Below are 24,128 nucleotides of genomic sequence, written 5' to 3'. Positions count from 1 at the left end.
AGGTTCAATTCCCGATCAGGGCACACAGGAGAAATGCCCATCTAAGCCATGGCTGGAGCAAGTTAGTCCCAGGCGCTAAGGATGGTTCCATGGCCTTTGCCTCAGGAGCTAAAAAATGGCTCCGGTTACAACAGAGCAAGGGTCCCAGATGGGCAGAGCATTGCCCCCTAGTGGACTTGCTGGGTGGATTTGGTCAGAGCACATATGAAAGTCAGTCTCTGCCTTATATCTTCTCACTAAATTTAATAAATAACTAAATGAAAAAAACTAATAAAATAAACTTACAAACTTACCATATTTAACATGATAACCTTTCAATATGTGAAATTGTATGTGCACTGTCTTGCTTTGATCTTCTTCATTCAGGGCTAAACATTTGCAGTTGGATTTGTGACAGTTTCCTGCTTTTCTCTTGAATAATGGTTGGCTATTGTATATTGCAAATAGATTGTCTTTTTATGAGTTTGACACCTTTCTCAAAACAAGGTGCGGGCAAATCAAAACAAAAGCACATAGGAATTAACTTCTCTTATTTTCAAGAAATATTTCTATTCACATAACCAATAGCAATAATATCAACCATTACAGTTATCATGCTAATCTCCACATCTATTGGCTTAAGATACATAAAATTTCCTAGCAGGAAAGAGATGGAAATAGAAGAAAATCAATATTATATGTAAATGGCCATGAAGTAAGCAATTTAAAACATAAAAATTAAAAGAAAGCATTAAATACAAAGCAGATAGAAACATGAATAAAAACTGGAGAAGTAAAAGGGAATAATTAGAGGTAAAATAAATAGATTCTTCTGAACGTGCACTAAATGTGGAAAAAACAATGTCAAGTTCAGGAGGTATTACAGTTTGCTATAGCAAACTCCATAGAATCATAATAGTTTTTGAAGATTTCACAGTGATTTTTATATTTGCTTTTCCATCCTCAGAGAAAACACATAAAACAACAATCTTCTCCTTGAAAAAGAAACTATACTTCCTTTATTTTCCTAGGTGTACTGAGGTATAAATTGGATGTGTCAACACAGTAATTAGCAGTCTAGCAAGTCCTAGGAGTCATGCTAGAGGGAATTAATTTAGAAAACAGAAAGTTTTAAAAGCCTCAGTAAATCTCTGTATTAATGTTAATTTCATCATTTTAATTTTTCATAGTTGATTAGAAGTTAGAGCCATTGACCTTAAAAGGTTTCATTTACATAAAACACAAGAGCCACACCATATTTCTAGAATGTAATATTTTCAGTTATTGGAAACATAAAACTAAAAACTAATATTCAGGAAGAAAAATGAATACAAGCAGGGTTTAAAAGTTAAAATGGAAAATCAAGGAATTTATGGACAAATGACTTCCAAATATTATATTTCACAGCTTACTTTGATCATACATTTTCAAAGCCTTAATTTTTTGTAAAATATCCTGACTATGCCTAATAACTACAGTGCCTAACAATTATATACTCAATACTGACAAAACAATAGACTAAAACTCTTTTTATATTAACACTGTGCATGCTTTTTTAAAATCCCGGTACAATTATTTTTTTTTTAAACAAAAAGACCTAAACATTTAAAAGCGTTTAATGAGAAATGATATTATTGTCAAAATAACAAAAGCAGTCCAAGAAGAAAACATATTTTGTTATATCAAATTTAAGTAGAATCTAGAGTATTTTCAATTATCCACTTTCAATTTTGTTATGTTTTAATTACAGCTAAGTTCCACTAGAGGTCAGAATTGTATAAGAGTAGAAAATGTTTTTCTTAAAAGTTGTTCTTTCGCTGTTCTAACGCTTCATATAAAATGAATAAACCCTACCTACCATGTACATGCTCATATATGTCATTTTAATGTATATAACTGATTATTTTTACAAATTACCTAGAATCTTCTACAAGTGGGTGATTCTTGTCATAAAACATTTACCTTTTCCATTAAGTATAAAGGACAAGGAAATGCTGGAACCAATACAATTTCTATTCACTTGCAAATGAGCTGAAGCTAGTTCACCATTTTTGCTGCATTCTGTATGAATGTGATCACTCCTCACTTTTGGTTTGTCCTTGCTGCAGCCATTAGATTTTGAAACAAAGAAGGCATATACGTTTAAGGTGGAAGCCTCCAACCTTCACCTTGACCACCGGTTCCACTCCGCCGGCCCTTTCAAAGACACAGCCACAGTGAAGATCAGTGTGCTGGACGTGGAGGAGCCACCGGTTTTCAGCAAACCCCTGTACACCATGGAGGTTTACGAAGATACTCCAGTTGGGACCATCATTGGTGCGGTCACTGCACAAGACCTTGATGTGGGCAGTAGTGCTGTCAGGTAAGAAAAGAAAAACAAAAAACCTCCTTTTTTCTGTACCAGAAAAAGAAATAAAAATTTATAAAATGATCTCTACAAACCTGTATGAAAATAATCTGATTTTGCATAAATATTAGTGGAAAAGCTGTAGGATTTGAGCAAAAACACCTGATGTAAATCCCTCACAGAGTTTACCAGCTGTGTGATGTTGGACATGCTACTCAAGCTAACTAATCTCAACTGTTCCTCTATAAAAGGGGTTTAATAATACAACTTCAAAGGATGATTTTCATGAGTAATGATTTTAAAATATTTTACAGTGCCTGGAATATAATATGCATTTAATACATTTTCAATTCATCTAAAATCTCTGTCTCTCCCAAAAGTTAGGGTTTGAAAAAGATGGTTTTACATTTGCAATTTGCAGTTCATTTCCTCACTGTGACCATGCATGTGCTAATGGAACCAGTCAGAGCCAGTTCTTGGGTAAGATATTATGGAACTTCTCAAAACGCAGACTGTGTCAGGAGCTCCTAATGACATAAGGCTTCCTGGTAGTGAGTCAACAAAGCAGTCAATGGAGTAAGAAAATGTAAGGAAATCTCTCTTTCCACCCTTCAGAACTATAAACTCCACTTGCACTACTGAACATGGTGGGATTTCCTTCTTCCTCACTCCTATTTGGATGCTGCAGTGGATTTTGAGACTTGTTTTCATTCAACTTTGCTTCTTCTGTATGCTTAAATTCCTTGCTACATGCCCATATCCCACATATCTACAAGTATTGAGGGTTGAGGGAAGGGGCGACAGAAAAAGTGACAGAGAGAGAGAGGACAGAATCTGAATCTTGCACCTCTAAAAGGCTGAAGTTTAGTATACAAGAATCAGACCAAAGAAACATTAAGTAGACTTTTAAAGCAAAACATTATATATAGACATATCTCATAAGATTTTATGCCATGGGATAGTTAATGATAAAAAACTGCCTGACCAGGCAATGACACAGTGGACAGATCGTCAGACTGGGATGCGGAAGACCCAGTTTTGAGACCCTGAGGTCACCAGCTTGAGCACGGGCTCATCTGGTTTGAGCAAAGCTCACCAGCTTGGACCCAAGGTCGCTGGCTCGAGCAAGGGGTTATTCGGTCTGTTGAATGCCCACGGTCAAAGCACTTATGAGAAAGCAATCAATGAACAACTAAGGTGTCACAGCAAAAAACTAATGACTGATGTTTCTCATCTCTCTCTGTTCCTGTTCTTATCTATCCCTCTCTCTGACTCTCTCTCTGTCTCTGTAAAAACAAACAAACAAACAAAAACAACTAATCAACTATAAAGCTGTAACCTCAACACATTCATAACATATAACAAAATCTCAGGAAATGTTTTGAAAGCATTCAGCTCTGCTCTTGGTATTTATTTGAATCCATCCCCTAAGTGTCCCAGATATGTACCTTCTTAAAGCATGTCTATAATGAGGAGATAACTCTAAAGAAGAACAATTTGTCTTGGAAAAAGGAAGACAAATAGCAATAGCTGGGCACCCCTACCTGTCAGGTCAAATGCTAGCTAATTTACTCGTTGGATTCAAGTTGTTGCTATACATGACTATATAACACGATTCACTTCCACTTAAACTCCAGAAAACTGTATTTATTACCAGTGTTTGTAGGGTTAGTCTTAAGAATCTGCTGTTAGTTGTTATATATTAACCTGTCATCATTCATCAGTCTTGTTCCTGAAGTCCCTGCATATGTGTTGATAATTGTGAAAGTGGGAAATGCCTGGTGATCAGATTTACAGGTGCTTTCAAGAATATAAACAGTTATGGAAGAAATATTGATGGTTGTAAAGAAAGCAATAAAAACTAAATAATTATGGATTGACATTCTCTACAGTAAGATAAATGAGGAGATATTGGGGCATAGTGGAACATGTTACCTTGGAAAACATGCCAGATTATTTTAATTTACCATATGTCCTATTTTTGAAGACTGATAAAGCATGATGAGGTAAAAATATTACTAAATTCTGATTTAGGGTAAAATTTGAAAACAAAAAGAAGCAGAGAGTTTGTAAGTAAAAAATACTTTCTGGTAAAGGTAGGTGAGAGCTTGTAAATACAAGAAAATAGAGTCAGGACCCTGGTGTGAAAAATAAGGGAAAGCTACATTTTTTAGAAACTTTTTAGGTACAAGCTCAGTTTTGTTGTTGTTGTTGCTGTGTTTTTTGATTGTTGTTTAATGTCACAGGAGCTGGTGTCTGACAAGTGCTACTTTTTGTGAAATACAGTAGTATCCCCAGTCTCACTTCGTATGGGTACTGACTCACTAAAACTGTAGACACAGATGGATCCTATGTGGGGGTGTCAAAAATAAAACTGCTGCTGAACCAACATGAAAGTTGTCTCTCTTCTATGCCCTTGGATTAAACGATAAGCTTGAGTCATGTCAACTGAGGAAACACATGGCATGAATCATCTTTTCTTAGTCTTAATCACACATTTGCTCACATAAGAATGATCGTAAAAATATGTTGTGAAGAATAAGCATCAACATGTAAAATTACTTGACATGTTTAAGTGTGGCCTGTTTGTTTCCTTTGCTCTTGCTTAACTATCTTTTCACAGGATTACCTTGCAAAGCATTAATTTAGGACTATGTTGTTCTGTACTACTGGGTATTCATTAATAAAATTTTATCATGATAGAGCTAGAATGCAATGGCATTAATCAAAAGTTGAAATAGTTTAAAAGAAAAGTTTAGTTAGTTGTATCCAAATAATGTATCCAAATATGCCAGTTCTGGTCCCTCCTGTCCAGAGATGAATTTCCTTTTTTCAGCTTTTGGAATTTTCATTTATTATGAAGTATCAGATGTACAGCATAGTGGTTAAACAGTCATATTCTTTAAAAGTGATCTCCCTAGTATTTCAGGTAACCATCTGGCACCATACAGTGTTATTACTATATTGTTGACTATATTCCTTATGCTGTACTTTACATCCTTGTGACTATTTTGTAAGTACCATTTTGTATTTCTCAATTTCTTTATCTTTTTTACTCATTCTCCCAACCCCCATCCATTCTGGCAACCATTAGTTTATTTTCTGTATCTATGAGTCAGTTGCCATTTTTCGTTTGTTTTGTTCTTTAGATTGCACATATAAATGAAGTCATATGGTATTTGCTTCTCTCTGTCTGACATTTCACTTATCACAATGCCTTCTAGGTTTAACCATGCTGTCACAGACACTAAGATTTCATTATACTGCACACTGCATCATGTGGGCACACTACGTCATGTGCCCACCACCCAAAGTCAAGTCCCTCTCCATCCCCCCTCCTTTAATTTGCATTTCTCTGAAGATTAGTTGAGAATCTATCTTTTCATATCTCTTGGCCATCTTTTGTCTTTGGAGAAGTGTCTATTTCAGTCTTCTGTCCACTTTTTAATTAAATTATTTTTGTTGTTGTTGAGTTGTATGTGTTCTTCATAAATTTTGGATATTAAACCCTTATTGGATGTATCACTGGTGAATATATTTTTCACTCAGAGTTAAATTTCTAGTTATTGGTTTCTTTTTTTTTTAACTCTTCTACCTTTTGCATTTAGTTGTACTCATTTTCTGCCTTTGTTCTATCCTCTGACTGTCTCATTATACAGTTCATGGAAATGATTTCTCATGAGTCAAATGAGAGTAAAATTAGTGCAGTCACAACTACGGAGGTAGGGGTCTCACAACAGCAGTCAAATTTAGAAATGAAATTTAAAATAGATGACTTTTTTGTTATAGTAGAAATTAATATCTATTTTCGTTATAAGTCATTTGAGTTACAGTGAAATATTAATAGATGGTTTTGTTCAATATTTTTCACTTTTGTTACAAATAAAATTCTTAATTATACTATCAAAATAAAATTTAAACAAACTCATTTTGTATATAAAGCTTTGGGGGGCAGGTGAAAGTTAAGTTTCAGATATAAAGGAATTCACAGTCAAAAGATCATGCATCACTATTTCAAAATGACCAAAATAAATGAGTAAAGCTTAAAAATAGGAGGGAAATAAAAATGACAAGTATAGTTTTAATAATTTTTATCATGTTGCATTTCTCCTTCTTGAGAGACAGATTTTAATGATGCATACTTCACAATGAAAACTTTAGAGACAGAAGAGTTATCACTTTATAAAATTATTATAATTTTATAACATATTTAGTTTCTTCTCAAACAAATGAGAAGTTATCTGACCTACCTAAAATACAACTTTTAGTTCCACTAAGGGGAAAATAAGCATGAGGAGAAGAATTAAAAAACATGAATAAATAAAAGCAATAGGAAGTTAACAACTACTACTTAACAAAGTTTGAGAGAAATGCATCGAGAATCCTAAGAATAAAATTCAGTTGTGATCATTGATGAAGGAATTACAATCTAATTGCGGCTGTATGAGGCTTAAGTTTCAGAAGATGTTTGTGAAAATTAGCTGAACTAAATTTACTTGCATTTTATTCTATGCCACAAGACAAAAAAAATATATTTTTTAAATCATTAGTGAATAAGAGGATACAAAATTTTTGAACTATTATTATTACCTGAACAAATGAATATTTCCTACTGTGACTTGAATCATTACTGCTACATCTTTATTGCTTAAAGAATGAGATGTAATACTTTTGGAGTAACTATACTATTAAGTACTTTTTACAAAATGTACCTAAGAATCTGGCAGTGTCAAAGTTAACTTTTTCATAGCTATGAGAAAATTATCAGGCAAATTAAAAGTTACAATTTTAAGGAGAATGCTTACCTAATGAAGAGAATCAAACTTCCTAAAAGTGTTTCTGAAAACTATTTTCAGAACAGTAATAAAAATGTTCTCTGTCAAGTGACCTTCACAGATTAAGTTAATGCTTTAATTTTTTATTTCAATTGTTAAAATAGATTTCTTAGCAACAGTCTCTGTGCATACTTGTTCAAATGTTAAATTTGTTTCATTTTTTTATAGATCATAAACTTTTTTTATGTGAATCACATATGTCATCTACTCACTAAATACGTATAACTCAACTTCTATATTTAAGGATTTTACCCATTGAAAGAAGTGAGTTAGATTATACAGATTATATTATATTGTTGTGATTGGTTGAAATTAAAATATCATTTTACCCAAAAATTGAATGTGGACTATCACAAAACCAATGTGCACATTTGTGGTCCACTCTGGCAAAGTATACATGAATTAAAAATTATCTTGACATTTTATAACTGGGTCAGATATTCTCTGAAATGTTCAGGAAATGTAGGAGTGGTTCTATTGTCAGTCCATTGATGATTATTTCTTATAAATGTCTCACTGGGAAAATTATCACAATAAAAAATGGTACTTGTCTCATATTTATTATTCAGTCAGGCAAAGTATTAGTTAGTCACATAAAGGTAGGACATCAGGAAAATGTCAGGATCTAATGGTAGACCTGTAGTCAGGAGTCTGACCTGCTGTGGGAAGATGCTGAAGATGTTTAGCTGAGTAGAAAATGTTCAAACATTTTTCAGGAGTGCTCTAGAAGAAAGTGGAAAGCTTTCTTGGAGAATAACAGCCAGAGAAAAGGAGGTATTGACCTCACAAAATGAAAAAGGTAAAAATTGAATGCCAGCAAATAATGAATGAGAGCCAAACAAAAGCAACACAGTGTGAAATAGGGTTTAGATATTTGAGCTCATGGTTTGTACCTCTGGAGTTTGTGTGGGAATTTTGTGGCTCACATATTTTAAATTTGAAAACTATGTATATCACAATGGGTCCTACCAGTAAGCATACATACATTTGTATGGTAGGATTTTTTTTTAATTTAGAAAGTAAAATGACATAATCAATAATTTGGATGGCAAGAGAAAAGAAAGAACACATACACACACACTCATACTCACTCAATATACACAATCTATGCCAAGGCACATATATCTTCTCTTATTTCATCTTACAACAACGCTCAATATTACACTGTTTAGTGGATATTATTTTCCAAATACTATAGGAGACAAATAGCACAGGCACTAGAAGGATAATTTCCTCACCTTTATTGCTCAAGATACGTGAAGGAATTAGTTTATCACCCTCATTCTTGCTGTCCAAATAGTCAGTGTTTATGCAATATTTCACTGCATCTCAGTGGTGGTTGATTTGTAGAATCAAGCTCTATGTCAGTGTCAGACTGAACTGTCTAAATAATTGAATTTGCTTAGTAAACTTGCAAGGTACTGGATTTGGGTTAATAGAAATATAGAAACCTAAAACAAAAAATGAAGACATTATATTATGTATACATTATATAAGAGTTTGAATTTTTAAATGCTACTAGAAAATCTTAAAATTATAATTAAAAATGACCTGTGTGTACAGTGATTCATTGCAAAAATATAGATTTTTTTTTGGAATCAACTTTGTAAATTATAATATTGCTATAAGCTATAATTAACTAGAAGTAAAGTGATCAATGGTATCAGTTTTGCTTGAGTTTTCTGGGCATCAGGATTTTCAGTACTAAAACCAAGAAAGTCCTCAGCAAACCAGAAAAAGATACTTATCGTAAATACAGCCTTAAATATGTTGTTTTGAAAGAGAAATATTTAACTATTATATAGATAGAGAAAATAGAATCTGTGCATTGAATTTAATAGAGTTTTTAAGTAGCAGCATTCAATTTTGAGGTAGATTTTAGCAAATATAAGACAGTTAATATAATTTCTATGCACATGATTGCCTTCTTACCCAAGGCCCTTTGAATATCTTGAGGTTAGCTTTACTCATCTCTGTGTTGTCAAGGACTTGGGATGTTATTTTGCAGATACTCCCCAGTGAAATAAGCATAAATAGTGAACATTATCTTTTTAAAGTTACTTAAAAAAATAGAAATCAACCATATATAGTCCCTGGAAAATTTCATAAAAGAATATAGTAAATGAAATATTTACTGAAGAAAACCTAATAAAATATTTTAAGAATGACAAGAGACTGTGGCACGTGACACAGGACCTGATCCCTCCCGCACACTTCCATCTCCCACTCAGCTTGAGAGAAAACCCAATCTGGGCACATGTGGTTGAGAATACAGTACATGGCTTCTCTCACCCCAGGTCCCAATCAAGAGATATAACATCTTACCCGGAAGGTCGGGATGCTAACATTTCTCATCCCTTTCAACTCTGAGTGTCAGAGGACAAATTCCAGGTGAGTGTGGTTGGGAGCAGCTTAGTACCCCCATACAATCCTTTTCATTGGGCAGAAGCTCTCCCCTGGCAGGCAGAAAATACAGAGCCCAATCAGCCAATCACTTGCTCTATTTACTTAGTTCCTGAGGAGCCAGATGGCCTTGTGTCTTCATCCATTGCCAGAAGCCTTGACTAAGAGAGTTTCCCAAGGTTCTAGAAAGCACCTAAAAATACAGAACTTAGAATCTCTTCTAAAAATATTTGTTTTCTTTTATATTTTTAGCTTTAATAGACATAAAATTTTAAAAGGCCATAATTATAACAATGTTTCATTGGACTTTTGAATGTATAGATATAATATAGGTAGAATGTAGGTTAACATATGTATACATATATATTATATTTAATAGAATATAGCTATACAGAAGTAACATTTCTATATTTTATTAAAATTAAAATAATATAAATTAAAATGTTGATATTTATATGGTAAAACATAGAACAGACACTGAGAAAAAACTCAAAAACATAGTAAAACATCACTAAAAGATTATTATACTAGAAATATTTACTTACAGAAAAAGAAAGTAAGCAGAGTAGAAATGTAAGAAACTAACACCACACCATCACAAGTTTTATCTTTTATAAGTGAAATTTTCTGTTCTTTGTTTTTTTTTTCCTGAAGTTGGAAGTGGGGAGGCAGTCAGACAGACTCCCACATGTGCCTGACTGGGATCCACCTGGCCCACCAGGTGGCGTCGCTCTGTTGCAACCAGAGCCATTCCAGCACCTGAGGCAGAGGCCACAGAGCCATCCTCAGTGCCCGGGCCATCTTTGCTCCAATGGAGCCTTGGCTGCGGGAGGGGAAGAGAGAGACAAAGAGGAAGGAGAGGGGGAGGGGTGGAGAAGCAGATGGGCACTTTTCCTGTGTGCCCTGGCTGGGAATCGAACCCGGGACTCCCGTATGCCAGGCCGACACTCTACCACTGAGCCAACCAGCCAGGACCTATAAGTGAAATTTTCAAATAATTTGAGCTAACCTATTAAATAAAAAGTATCTGAAAGAGTTCAATATTGTAAGAAAAGGCTACCATCTTGTTGCACATCTCTGTTAAATATTCAAAAGTGATTTATTCAGTTTAAATAAGAGAATTATATATGTGAATATAGCTATTTTTTTAAAAGGTTGTTAAAAATTATATGTTTGAAAAATGAGAAATTATTGCAGCTCTTAAAATGGAGTATCTTTGTAGAGGTCAGAACAAGAGTGTTGGTAGGAAACCATGGTTGGAAAGTATTTCACTCCATGCAAAGTAAGAAAAATAGATTCCTTTCTATATGGGTGGTAGAAATAACATCTCAGCATTGTAAAGTATTTTCAGAACTTCCAACCATGTTTAAATTTGTTCTACCATATGTGCACTGTTGGGCGGATAAAATGTATCATGCTCACTTTGTTAAAAATAGCACTGCCCACGTGAGGCCGTGCCCAGGTGATATTAATGTGTGTTAAGAATCCTTGTAGCCTGGGGCTTGGTTTTGGGATTAAGCCTTTCCCACCCTTTTTGATGTGGGGTGGTACAATCCAATCATGCCTCAGAGAAGTGACTTTGTATTAGAGATTTCCCTACTTTGTATATTGGATTAGAGGTTGTGAAGCTACAGTATAAAGTGGGGAAAAAACGGGAGTTTGCGCGCTTGGTTCCTGAGATTATCATTAGAAGAGAGAGCAGAGGAGAGCAGAGAAAGGCCATGTGGAGGAGGCCAGGAGAAGCAGCTAAGATGGTGGAGTGCTGAGTGAGATGCCAGTTTGTACAGAGTTTGTATCTGGGATAAGGAAGGAGATGGGGAACTGAGGAGAATAAATCTGGTGAGCTAGAAACCTTTGATTCTAGGAAACTCGGATAAATCAGTAGCTTTGTGAGCACTGAATGTGACTGGGTTTTGGAGCCCAGTGTGTATTTTTACTTGCCCGCTGGATGCAAGCTAGAATTAAAGACTATGGCCCATCAGTTTTTGGCTCCGTTGTTTCTTTACCGACTGTCCGAATCCAATGCGAACCTGCATGTGAATGGGCCCGATGGCGGCTCCTGGCTTTACATGCACCAAACATTTGAACAGTCAATATTTGATTACTCCTGTTGCTTACTGTTCCCAAGGAAACTCATTATAACCTTGGAGAGTGTTGGTCAAATAAGTTTGTAAATAATGATATATATGTTTGCTCGCTTATAGTTTGCATTGGGTGTGGGGGACAGGCTATAAGCAGGCAGGGTCGTTATAGCCTAAGGCTTAATTTTAAGCCTTTCCACCCTGTTGAGGAATCCCATTGTGCCTCAGATAAGTGACTTTGTATCAGAGACTTCTTTGTTTATTGGATTAAAGGATTTGATTTCTACACTATAAAATGGGCAGAGGAGCCCATGCAAGAGAGAACAGAGAAAGGCCACGTGGAGGAGAGGAGAGGCAGCCAAGATGGCGGAGTGCTGAAGGAGAAGCCAGTTTGTACAGTTTGTGCATAGAGAAGGAGATGGGGAACAGAGGTGAATAAGGCTGGTGAGCTAGAAACATTTGATTCTAAGAAACTTGGATCAGTCAGTGGCTTTGGGAGCCCTGAATGAAAAGGGAAGTGTTTTCCCACTGTGTGTATTTCTTGCCCGCTGGGTGCAAGCTAGGATTAAAACTAATGGCCCACCAGTTCTTGGATTTGTTGTTTCATTACCGTCTGTCCAAATCAAATGCAAACCTGCATGGGCCAGGCGGCTGTGATGGTGGCCGTGGCTACTGGCTTTATTGAGAGCTATAATATGTCTTGGTTATATTCATTTAAAATCATAATTTCTATAAATTTCATTCTCCCTTCCTATCTCCATTCCACTGACACATAACAAGTAAATTTAACACCTGTTTTGCATGAACATCCGTATCAAACCAAAGGCAGCTAGTATGTTCTTCTGTCTCCTTCCTTCAGCCTGCATATCCCTAGTTATCTCAAGTACTTCCCATAACCCATTAAGTCAAATCTCTTTATAACCCTGGTTGCTCTCTGTCTCTTGGCAAGATCCTGGTATACAGTAAATGCTTACAGTCTCATCCCTTTTAAATATACCCCATGAAGGCCTTAAATGTGATTAACTTTATATCCATACCTTAATTATACCCTTTGATAGTGGTCATTACCCACAGGATTATGTCCCACCTCCTTATCATAATTTATAATCCACTTTTCAACCTAAATTACTTATCATTTTTCATGTCATCATGCCATTCAGATATTTTTCCATAGTTCCCAACAATTTACAGTCAGTTCCTCACGCAAATTCTATGGCTTGGCTACTGCTGTTTCAGCTTCCTGAAAAAACTTTCCTGCTCCCTTCACTTTGTTTGCCTCCTAATAATGTTCTTATACTCTTACAATATCAGCTAAACATCAGGAAGATTTGCCTGAAGCAATAGGTTTGAACTAAGCATCTTTTCTTTGCTCTCTATAATGTCTTCTTTGTTCCTCCAGTGGGTGTTAAGATCTTCTGTTCAATTGTCTCTGCCCAACGAGATTCTTCGTTGGTAGGACTGTACTGTATTGACTCTATGTCTCAATCCTGGTACAGTGTCTAGAGCATTGTGGGCACTGACCAAATATTTTAATGAATTATACAATGCTATAGACACTAAAGGGGTTCAGTAGCAATTTTTTCCTTTATTTAGGCAAGGGCCCAGTTGACTAAAGGTACTGAAAAGAGGTACTATGAGAAAAAACTTTCTTTTTTAGAAAAGGATTACATAATAGGGATAATTAATCTTATTATATCCTGAACTCTTTTTCAAATGTGACTTAACTTCATATATAATTTTTGAGAACATTTTTATGAGACAGGATACAACATTGAAATCACAGGGCATCAATACATTCTTACCCCTCAAATCAACAAGAGAATTATCAAAGGCAGATTAACAGCATGGCTCATATCTTGATCCTATAATACTCAGCAGTCTTCTGGTATAAAAAACAGTCACTAACAAATATTGACAAGGTAAGAGCTATAAATTTCATTTTTAAAGTGAAAGTAGTTTTGATTTAGCACGCAAAATATGCAAACAGCCCTAATTTCAAAAACAGCTTGTCAAAAGAATACTGTAAGGCCAGGGGCCGCCATCATGGCCATTCACATGCAGGTTCACATTTGATTCGGACAGACGGTAATGAAAAACAGAGCCAAGAACTGGTGAGCCATTATTTTTAATCCTAGCTTGCACCCAGCAGGCAAGAAATATACAAAGTGGGAAAACACTTCCTTTCCATTCAGGGCTCCCAAAACCACTGACTTATCCGAGTTTCCAGGAATCAGAGGTTTCTACCTAACTAGCCTTATTCACCTCTGTTCCCCATCTCCTTCTCTCTGCACAAACTCTGCACAGACTGGCTTCTCCTTCAGCACTCCACCATCTTGGCTGCTTCTCTTCTCCTCCACGTGGTCTTTCTCTGCTCTCCCCCAGCATGGGCTCCTCTGCACTATTTTATGGTGTAGAAATCAAAACCTTTAATCCAATATACAAACAAGAAAGTCTCTGATACAAAGTCACTTATCTGAGGCATAATGGGATTCCTCATGAGAGTGCACCACCCCATATTATGCAACAGTCAAGGGTGTGGGGAATAGCTTAGTCTTAAAACTAAGCCTTAGGCCAGCGGTTCTCAACCTGTGGGTCGCGACCCCGGTGGGGGTCGAACGACCAAAACACGGGTCGCCTAAAGCCATCGGAAAATACATATTTATTATACCATACATTTTTAAATAAAATATGTATTTCCGATGGCTTTAGGCGACCCCTGTGTTTTGGTTGTTTGACCCCCACTGGGGTCACGACCCACACGTTGAGAACCGCTGCCTTAGGCTATAACGACCCTACCTGCTTACAGCCTGTCTCCCACACCCAATGCAAACTATAAGTGAGCAAACATATAGATCATATTTATAAACTTATTTGACCAACAAATACCATGCTATTTTGAAATACATTTCTTAAGTACTTCCCATGGTAAATGAATAGGTCACTCTCTTGGTCTGAGGATTTAGATGGGCTGATTATGATAATGTCATCTGCTTTATGCTCCTGTTTGTAATGACCCTGCCTTGATTCAACCAGCTGAATAATGGTGATAAATATATGGTTCATTGGGCCTTTTGATTAGCAGAGCCCTTTCATGGAAAATATTTATTTAAAATTGGTAAGACTATATAATAATAATTTTAAGGAAAACCTGGTTCAAAATCAGCTCTAAAACTTTCTAGTTTTATGAACTTGGGCAAATTTCTTAATACTGCTATGCTGCAGTTTCCTCATAAATAAAAATGGAAAGATTAATTGTGCTCTTCTGTGGGGTTTAAATATCTAAATATATGTAAGCATTGGGAGCAATGTCAGCACATGGTAAGATTTCAAAATGTCTGTTATTATGATTGAAAACATACGTTGGGAAATAATTTTATTTATATTACTATATTTCTGTTGTTACCTAACAATTTATATACATTCAATTTATGTGGTTTTATTCTTTTTCTTGGATTCTTTAGTCTAGCTCCTTCACTCAGAAAAAGGCAATATCTGTTATTACCAAAAGGTTAGCTAATAAAGAAGATAAAAAGATATGATTAGCCAAGGTCACTGGTTTTTTGAAAGGTGCCTGGATATATAGAGTAATAAAACAACAGTGGGCCTTTTATATGTGTTTGAGGGAAATATTTCTGTACAATTACCACATTGTCAGTTAAAAAATATCCTCTCAGTTTCTATACTATGATTTTTTTTTTCTATCTGTGAAAACAAAGATTCTCCTTCTGCTCTGGCCAAAGTCCTCTGTAGCTGTTTCCAAAAGCCTCCCCCACCCCCAGCTCTTCCCAAAGCCATCATTAAAGAATCATTCACTGCTTGAAAAAGTTTTAATATTCAGCAGGTTAAGGAAACCCATGGTCAGCTTTAGAATTTTAGTCTCTGCTGAGCTTTCAAGGTGTCAAGACCCTAAAATAATATGAACAGCAGGAGTACTAAATCTTTCATTATTTCCAGTTTCCCCTTGAGCATACTGACTTTGCAATAAAGAAACTGTCATTTACACTCTTCTTTATTGCAAGGTGGGTAATAGCTACAGGGAGAAAAAATAAAGACTGTGTCAAGTTCGCCTGACTGCCATTATGATTAATGTGTAATCATAGCACATTTGCATCTACTCCTTTTATGTATAGGTACTTCATAGATTGGAAGAGTGATGGGGACAGCTACTTTACAATAGATGGAACTGAAGGAACTATCGCCACTAATGAATTGCTGGACAGAGAAAGCACTGCGCAGTATAATTTCTCCATAATTGCGCGTAAAGTTAGTAAGTATGGCATGGACGGAATCAATGTTATACTGCAGCTTTTGGATTTAACACTCTTAAACGACTCCCTGCTGAGGTGTTTTTCATTTTTGGACTGACAGCTGAGTGGTCTCCTGGGGAAACTCAGAAGCCTGTTCCTTTTCCTCATAACATAAGTCCAGAGAAATTGTGACAGCTGCCAGTGAGCCCTGTTTACAGGGTTGCATGAATATCTAGGACTGGTTTTCATTGTGTGACCTTCTCCCTTTCCACGCTGTACCCTCAAAAAGTGCACCATAGTTCTCATTTCCTTTCCATATCGAACCCTGTAAGGCCAAGGGCCGCTGCCATCATGGCCATTCACATGCAGGTTCTCATTGAATTCGGACAGATAGTAAAGATACAGTGGAGCCAAAAAATGGTGGGCCATTTCTTTATTAAAGTCTCACACTGGCTGATAAGAAAACAGACACACAGGGCTCACAAAGCCACTGACACCTTCTCCAGTTCTACAACCAGGAGAATCTTCTCCGGTTTCTCCTAGAATCAAAGGCCGCACCAGTCTCAGCAGAGCTTGGAAAAGCTCCTCAGCTCTGGTTCCCCATCTGCACACCTTCTCTCTCTGCACAACTTGACTCTTCCTCAGCATCCTGCATTCTGTCTGCTCTCACTGCAAACATGGCTTCTCTCTCCTTCTCCTTTTAAAACTTTCTGGCGCAAAAACCTCTCCTCCAATAAACACTAGCAAAACAATGGCCCTTCCTAAGCAGGAAGGTAATTTGCAATTTCACAGATCACATACCTGGCACTGCCCAGTGCCATTTTTTAACATGAAAAGTGAGCAAACTCAAAAAATACAAATTTTTCAAACACATTTGCCCAACAGATCCTCATATACCACTGGGCGCTTCATTGGCCATGCAGGAGGAAATAATTCTAACATCAAATCACCCATTTTGAAATACTTTCTGAAGTTGAAGACAGCATTTAAAAAAAAATTATCTCTCTTCCCTCTCTCTGCTTTCATTAGAATATAATTTTTAATTATCAGTGTTTAATATATAGGAATTTTAAGGACACTTATTCAAAGAGTCTCTCAGAAGTTATAGAATTTGTTAAGAATGACTCCTTGTGTTGATCCCTGCTTGGTCCAGAAGATAATCTTACAGACTGGGTGATTCTAGGTTTTATTTGTTTGTCTGGACCATCAAAGATGTTATCACAACTTCTTCAAGTAATAAATTATATGCAAGCACTGACTTCTGGGTATCCATATAGCTGTTTGTAACAAAAGTGTATCTATCATGCAGTCCTTCTGCTTAAGTTTTCTTGAAAGATTTGGGGAAATCACTTCTGAGTATTTTTCATTCTGTTTCCTTTTGTGAATGTGGTACAAATAGGTTGGCAGCTAATTTCACCTCTGAGTGCAGGGGAAGAGCTACCTGTGATGATGTTGTTTGAGCAGTTTGTGATTAATATCAGCTCAGTGGGGTGTAAACAGGAAACAGTTTTGTTTATCTCAACATCTGTTTCTAATCATGGATAGTCAGACACTTATTCCCAGGCCTTAATGACATCTTTAGCTAATTTCACTTTAATAAACTAAAAGTAACTGATAACTAAAGGTAACTTGATTATTAAAGGTAAACCTAACATAAAAATAAATACAACTTCCACCTTATAAGTTGGAATAATAACCTGTCATGTGAGCAGACTGACTGTGCTGAGGTCACATGTTGTTGGTGAGGTTGACCATTCCAGGTCAGCTCAGCCTTTCAACCATACCTGTTAGTGGTCTGAGTACATGAATGAAGCTCAAAACCTCCCATCCAGGCCACTTGCCAGCTGAATGGCCACAGCACAACTTCTGTCAATACCGTGGGAAATGGAATCTATACCCAGCCAAATCCGGCCCAAATTCTAACCCACAAAATTGTGAGAAATACAAAAAGTGTAATTATTTCAAACAACTACATTTTGAGGCCATTTGTTGCTGTACTGCAATATAGAACTGCAGAACTCAATGACACTATAAATTGAAACTATGATTCCTTGCTTCTGAGGAAACAGATTCCCTAGTTTGTTGGAGTGGAAAAGAGAAAAGGAAATAAAAATGCACGAATCTCTCTTATCTGCCCCCATATAGTGTTGGGTCACCAATGCATCTATGACTAAAATGGATTGACAGTAAGACAGTTGCCCAAACAAGGTTATACTCTGTGTTTTTTTTTTTATTTAGTTATTTAATGTCGATCATCTTATCTGTATAGAAACTTGATATGGGCACCCAATGGGACATCTCACAACCTCTTAATTCCAAGGCCTCTTTGTGCAGGAGGTAACCTTTGTTGATGAATTAACAAAGTGGTTCTCAAACTTTTTGAAGTCGGGCATATTTAAAATCCTACAAAAAATTGTAGGCACACTATATATAAATTTCTGAGAAATGCTATAGTAATGAAGTCAAATATTAATAAAAAATATAAAGTCCAAGTGTGCTTTTATGATAATTCAGTGAAATAAATACAACAAAATTAAATTTATTCTGACATTAAAAACTATTTTTATGTTACATTTTTTGAGTTATGCTTTTTAGAATTTGTAAAAAAGAGGAATTAAAAGAAAAAAGACAAAAAAGTTATCTTTTATATATATAGATACATTTTAGTAATATTTAGTCAATTCGGCAGATCCTGGCGCAAATGTGTTAAGTTTTTTAATTCTTGTGTTTCTGAGAAATATGAGCCTGATGTCTCCTAGTGATTTCTTCAATGTTTGGGCATATATTTGAAAGGCAAACTCTCATTTCCTCATCAATACATTGAATAATTCCTTTCTTTTTACTCTTAATTGTGTTGAGTGCAGAAAACCCCCACCATACATATCATCTTAACTTTACACCAAACAAAGAATAGAAGAAACTTGCCTCCAGTCTTTCTTGGGAACATGGGGGGTAGTGTAAACAATCCAGCACCACAGCTTAACAGCCTTTTGCAACCTAATCAGGCAAATGAGGTGGGGAGTTGGGCAGAACTTCAGTTTACAGCCAGTTCCCCACACATCTGTCCCCCAAAAATCTAAACTCCAAAAATCCTGTTGGTATTTTGGTCCCCAACTGGCACATATAAATATTTCTCTGGAATACCATAGGGCACACCTGAAAATCTTCTAGGGCACACCAGTGTACTCTGGTGCACACTTTGAGAATCACTGAATTAACAATATAATTTCTCAACTTCAGCTCCTTTCTGCTATTCCAACTTGACCCTGGGAAAATTGTCACATCTTTGTCATGCTATGTAGGCACCTTGCAGGCTGTCCTTTGTCCTGCAGTCTCTTTCCCTCCTTGCTCAGTTGAGCTTTGAATCTAGATGATCCAGTCAACTGTCTGAGCAGAGATACTATCAGAAGAACAGAAAGCCAGTCTCCCTTTTGGGGTCCCTCCTGATCCCATTCTCTTTGTTTTCCTAAAGTTGCCTTTTATACCTGGCATTTCTCTTCCTGTCACATCCTATTACAGTTATATATGTTATTCAGCATCCCTTTTATGCTAACTTTCAATTATTTTATTTATCCAGAATGTTGGGGGCCGTTTAACCATGTTGTCCTTAGAAAATTAGCTTTAGTTTCTTTAGATGTTTGCCAATATGGTGAAAGTAAGTTGTCTAAGTTATTGAGTATAAGACCTGGCCTGTTTGCTTAGTGGATAGAGCATTGGCCTGGTATATGGATGTCCTGGGTTTGATCCCCCGTCAGGGCACACAGGAGAAGTGACCACCTGCTTCTTTCCCCATCACTCTCCTTTTTCTCTCTCTTTTCCCCTTCTGCAGCCAGTGGCTTGACTGGTTCAAGCACTGCTCGGGTGCTGAGGATAGCTTGTTTGGTCTGAATGTCCTCCTTAGACTAGGGTTGCCGAGTGGATCCTGGTTGGGGCGCTTGGGAGAGTGTATGTCTTTCTCTCCCCTCTTCTCACTTAAAAAACAATAAGAAAGAAAAAAAGAAGAAGAAAGAAAGAAAGAAAGAAAGAAAGAAAGAAAGAAAGAAAGAAAGAAAGAAAGAAATGAAGGAAGAAAGAAAGAAGAAAAAGAAAAGACCTTTGTGAACCATATTAAATTCACTTTATTAGCTTGAACATAGTTATTGACAACTAACCAGAGGCAGTCTTTTCAAATAACTTCATTAAAGATATATTGTTCATAGATTATTAATTAGAAAACTGTCCAATCTAACCTAAACTTTCTTATAAATGCACACACAAAACTTACACTTGTTGTTTGAAGTAGAAGTAGACCCCTGTACCTTACTTACCTCCAGGAGAAGTAGCTCTGGAAGGTCTCTGGTAGTGGTGGCTACCCCAGCTACCAATATCATCATCCACTATGTAGCATCAGGTCTGGAAGGAGACTGTGGACTCTTACAGTGGAAGCAAGTGTTATTGATCCTCTAATACTTAGATTTTTCAAATACAGAGCATACTATTTTTTAAATTATCAAGTTGGGCACATATTGGCTCTGCCACAGCAACCCAGTAACTATAGAATTTACTTAAGTAAAAACTGGGAAACCCTAATATGTGAAGTCTCATAAGTTACATTGGTCCTTACTGAAACATATATAGGACTGTGATTTAGACACATTAAATGTCTATCTGTCATCTATCTATCTATCTATCTACCTATCATTTATCTATCTATCATCTATCTATCTCTACAGAATATAAGAGTGATGGCAAGCTAATATTTCTAAAATGTCTACTTGTCCCAGGTTTATTTCACGATTTACTTAAAGACCACAGTGTGCACAGACTTTAGAGCCTTTGGGAAATCTGCTGGGGCAAACATCATATATCTGTGTGGAAAGTAAAGAGGCTAAACACATACATTATGGCGATTAAAGATTCAGCCTAAGAGTAGCTTATTGTGGGCTTTGTTTTGCTTGAATTCACAGAGATTAAAAATAAACTTTATGCATTAGGCTATTTTCACTGATTGAACTAGCCAGCTGAGCAGAAAACTATAATCATACTGGATGACTGATAAATAAATAGCCCACACTTGCTCTGCCAAGAAGAACAAAATCATATAAGTATACCTTATTGCAGATTGAACTAGCATATGTTTGGCCCTAACTTTCATGTGAAATGAAATGGTACAATGATTGAATAACTTCCAATTAATTAAAAAGCAGTCATTAATCAGTGTTGCTGTAGTTGGAAGTCCAAATAATTTTATTAGACTTCTAATAATTCTTTTATGCTTTGCTACTTTGCTGTTTTCATGATCCATATCTTGAAACTTTTTAAAGAGATAGAAGCTTCAAAAATTCACCTCATTGAAATTATCAGAACATTTCAACATGGAAATCTTTCTTTTTTCTTTTTTGGTGTCACTATAACAAATATCATTAAGGAAAATAACAAAAAATAACTACATGAACATCTTAGAACATATTTTATATAATTATAAAATAAACTGATGATGCTAGAAATAATTTTTTTTTCTTGTTCATGTAATAACAAGGATTACTACAGATTAGTTCCATTCATTGTAGAATAGGTAAAAACATCAGTGAATTAACTTACTAAATTTAGGAAAAATTTTGTATATATACCATTATGAGTTGAGATTAAATATCTGGGTAATTAATTTTTAAGGTTATTTGGTATATAAATCTACTTTGCTATAAGTTCTTTTTACTTCAACACAATGCAAGTAATATTTTTATATGTACAGAAAGATCAAACTCTGAAATTACTATCCATAATTTAGGTTCAATATAAAGTTATACATTTGTTCTTATAAACTTGTATAAAATATCACGTATGTGTAAATCATTATTTGTTATAGATTATAAGAAAACTAAGACCGAGGCCTATTTTTTAGACATTAAAGTTTAGGAGTAGTTGGAAATTAATCAAAAGAGAGAACTTTAATAAATTATAACTTTGCAAGTTAAGCTGAATTCCAGGGACTTCAGATTTAAGTATGTTCTTATATAATCTCCAGGGGATGGTTGCAAAAGATTATGACTGACCAGAATATGGTCATTAAGTGATGAAAGATTTAACGAGAAAGAAATAAAATTTGTGGTAGAATTTTCCATAGGATTTCATCTGCCTGTGTGCCAAATAGTTAAGTATGAAATGTATTCTGAGACCAAATGAGAAGTACACACCTAATTTTTATAGTATAATAGTAAGCAATAATAAGCTAATGAACTGAACTTTTCTAATAGTTTTGTATTTGGAAATTCAAGATGAATATTATCATCTACGTTTTATAAGTGAGGTTCAAGGTAGGAACCTAATTGTAGGAAATAAAGGATCAGAGATCTTTTGTTCGCAGCTTAGTGTCACACAGCAAATGACAAACAAGCTAAGATTTGGGTCCTTGACTCTCTCACTTTAAAAACTAGTTCCACAGTAACAACTATTCACTTGCTTATGCTTCATTCCATTAATTTTAAATATTAAGAAGTAATCTTAGTCAATGTGATTTTTATATTCTTAGAAATTAAAGTGAAATATAGTAAAAAGTATATACACTTTAGCAATTACATATAATTCTTAAAATTATTATTATTACTTTTTGTGACAGAGAGAGAAAGAGAGAGTGACAGATAGGGACAGACAAACAAGAAGGGAGGGAGAAGTTTGCGGCACCTTAGTTTCTCATTGATTGCTTTCTCATGTGTGCCTTGACTGGAGGGCTACAGCAGATGAAATGACCCCTTGCTCAAGTCAGCGACCTTGGGCTTCAAGCCAACGACCTTGAGCTCAAGCTGATGAGCTTTGCTTAAACCAGATGAGCCCGCGCTCAAGCCAGAAACCTCAGGGTTTCGAATCTTGGGTCCTCTGCATCCTAGTCCAATGTCCCATCCACTTCACCACCGCCTGGTCAGGCTAAAATTATTGTTAGTCTTGACATATGCTATCTATCATGCTTACATACTAGAAATCAATAGTGAATTTGCATTTTAGAAATCAAACACAAACTATGAAAATAAGGAAATATGTACAGGAACATGTGCACAGTAGTGGGGTGATTAGGTAGATTTTTATCTATGCTACATAAGAATAAATTACCACAGCAGTCTCAAGCTACAACAATCTCTAATGACTCCGTTTTGTAGGATCCCATGATAATTTCTCTCACTATTGAAATATTTCACATACCTACATACATCTCCTCCTACCTGCTGGCTAATCTTAGGGACAATGCCTTCCTTGTGCCAGTGACATCAAGAAGATCCTGAACAGTATGGACATAGGCACAGAGGTGGATTCGACAGACTCGACAAGATCCTCACTGAGCTGGATGAATAAAACATTGAGGACTTCAGTACCCATACCCACTGATAGGTTGTGGCATTCTCAATATGATCTGCAGAGAGACTGGAAAAAGAAGGGGTTGATTCCAAGATGGGATTTTGCTCCTTTGATTATAGTCCTGCTCCCTGCAACAGTGAGAAGATGTCATATCTGATATATCTAGTATCTCTTTACCACATTCTATTCAGAATCACTAGAAGCAAATCACTAGATTTAGACCACACTTAAGGGTAGGGAGTTACAGGAAGGCAACTCATGTGAGTATCAAGAAGTGAGGATTATTGGAATCCATTTTAGAAGGTTGCCTTTTGCATATTTTGGATATTAGGCCCTTATCTTGTTCACACTAATAGGAGCCAACAGGCCAAATTCTCTAGACCCCTAAAGATAAGTATGGATTTTGGAAAATGAAACAGTCAGATCAGTTATCTAAAATAGTTACATTTCCTCAGAGAATTTAATTGACTCTTTTTATTTATTTTTTTAGTGAGAGAAGGGGAGGCAGTGAGACAGACTTCCGCATGCATCCCAACCAGGATTCATCTGGCAGGCCCACCAGGGAGTGATGCCCTGCCCATCTGGGGCTGTTGTTGCTCTGTTGGTCAGCAACCAGGTGCCTCTTAGCACCTGAGGTGCAGGTCATCAAGCCATCCTCAGTGCCCAAGGCCAACTCACTTGAGCTAACTAAGCCAAAGCTGCAGGGGGGAAGAGAGAGAGAGAAAGAAGGAAGTAGATGGTCACTTCTCCTGTGTGCCCTGACTGGGAATCGAACCCAGGACATCCACATGTTGAGCTTATGCTCTACCACTGAGCCAACTGGCCAGGGCCTGTAGTTAACTTTTTTTTTTTTGTACTTTTCTGAAGCTGGAAACGGGGAGAGACAGTCAGACAGACTCCCGCATGCGCC

The 24,128-nt window shown here is 36.2% G+C and overlaps 1 protein-coding gene across 3 annotated transcripts in view; it reads left to right on the top strand.

The window, feature by feature from the left end:
• CDH12 (cadherin 12) overlaps positions 1-24,128 on the top strand; it is a 978,939-nt gene that overhangs the window by 938,817 nt on the left and 15,994 nt on the right. For all 3 annotated transcript variants that reach the window (XM_066244110.1, XM_066244099.1, XM_066244105.1), the window contains 2 exons: positions 2,088-2,341; positions 15,776-15,912. In XM_066244110.1, the coding sequence (XP_066100207.1) occupies positions 2,088-2,341; positions 15,776-15,912 (391 nt within the window). The remainder of the gene's footprint in view (positions 1-2,087; positions 2,342-15,775; positions 15,913-24,128) is intronic.

This window comes from Saccopteryx bilineata, chromosome 1 (genome assembly GCF_036850765.1).
Source record: "Saccopteryx bilineata isolate mSacBil1 chromosome 1, mSacBil1_pri_phased_curated, whole genome shotgun sequence".
Lineage (NCBI taxonomy): Eukaryota > Metazoa > Chordata > Mammalia > Chiroptera > Emballonuridae > Saccopteryx > Saccopteryx bilineata.
This window is presented reverse-complemented; position numbering and strand designations above follow the sequence as displayed.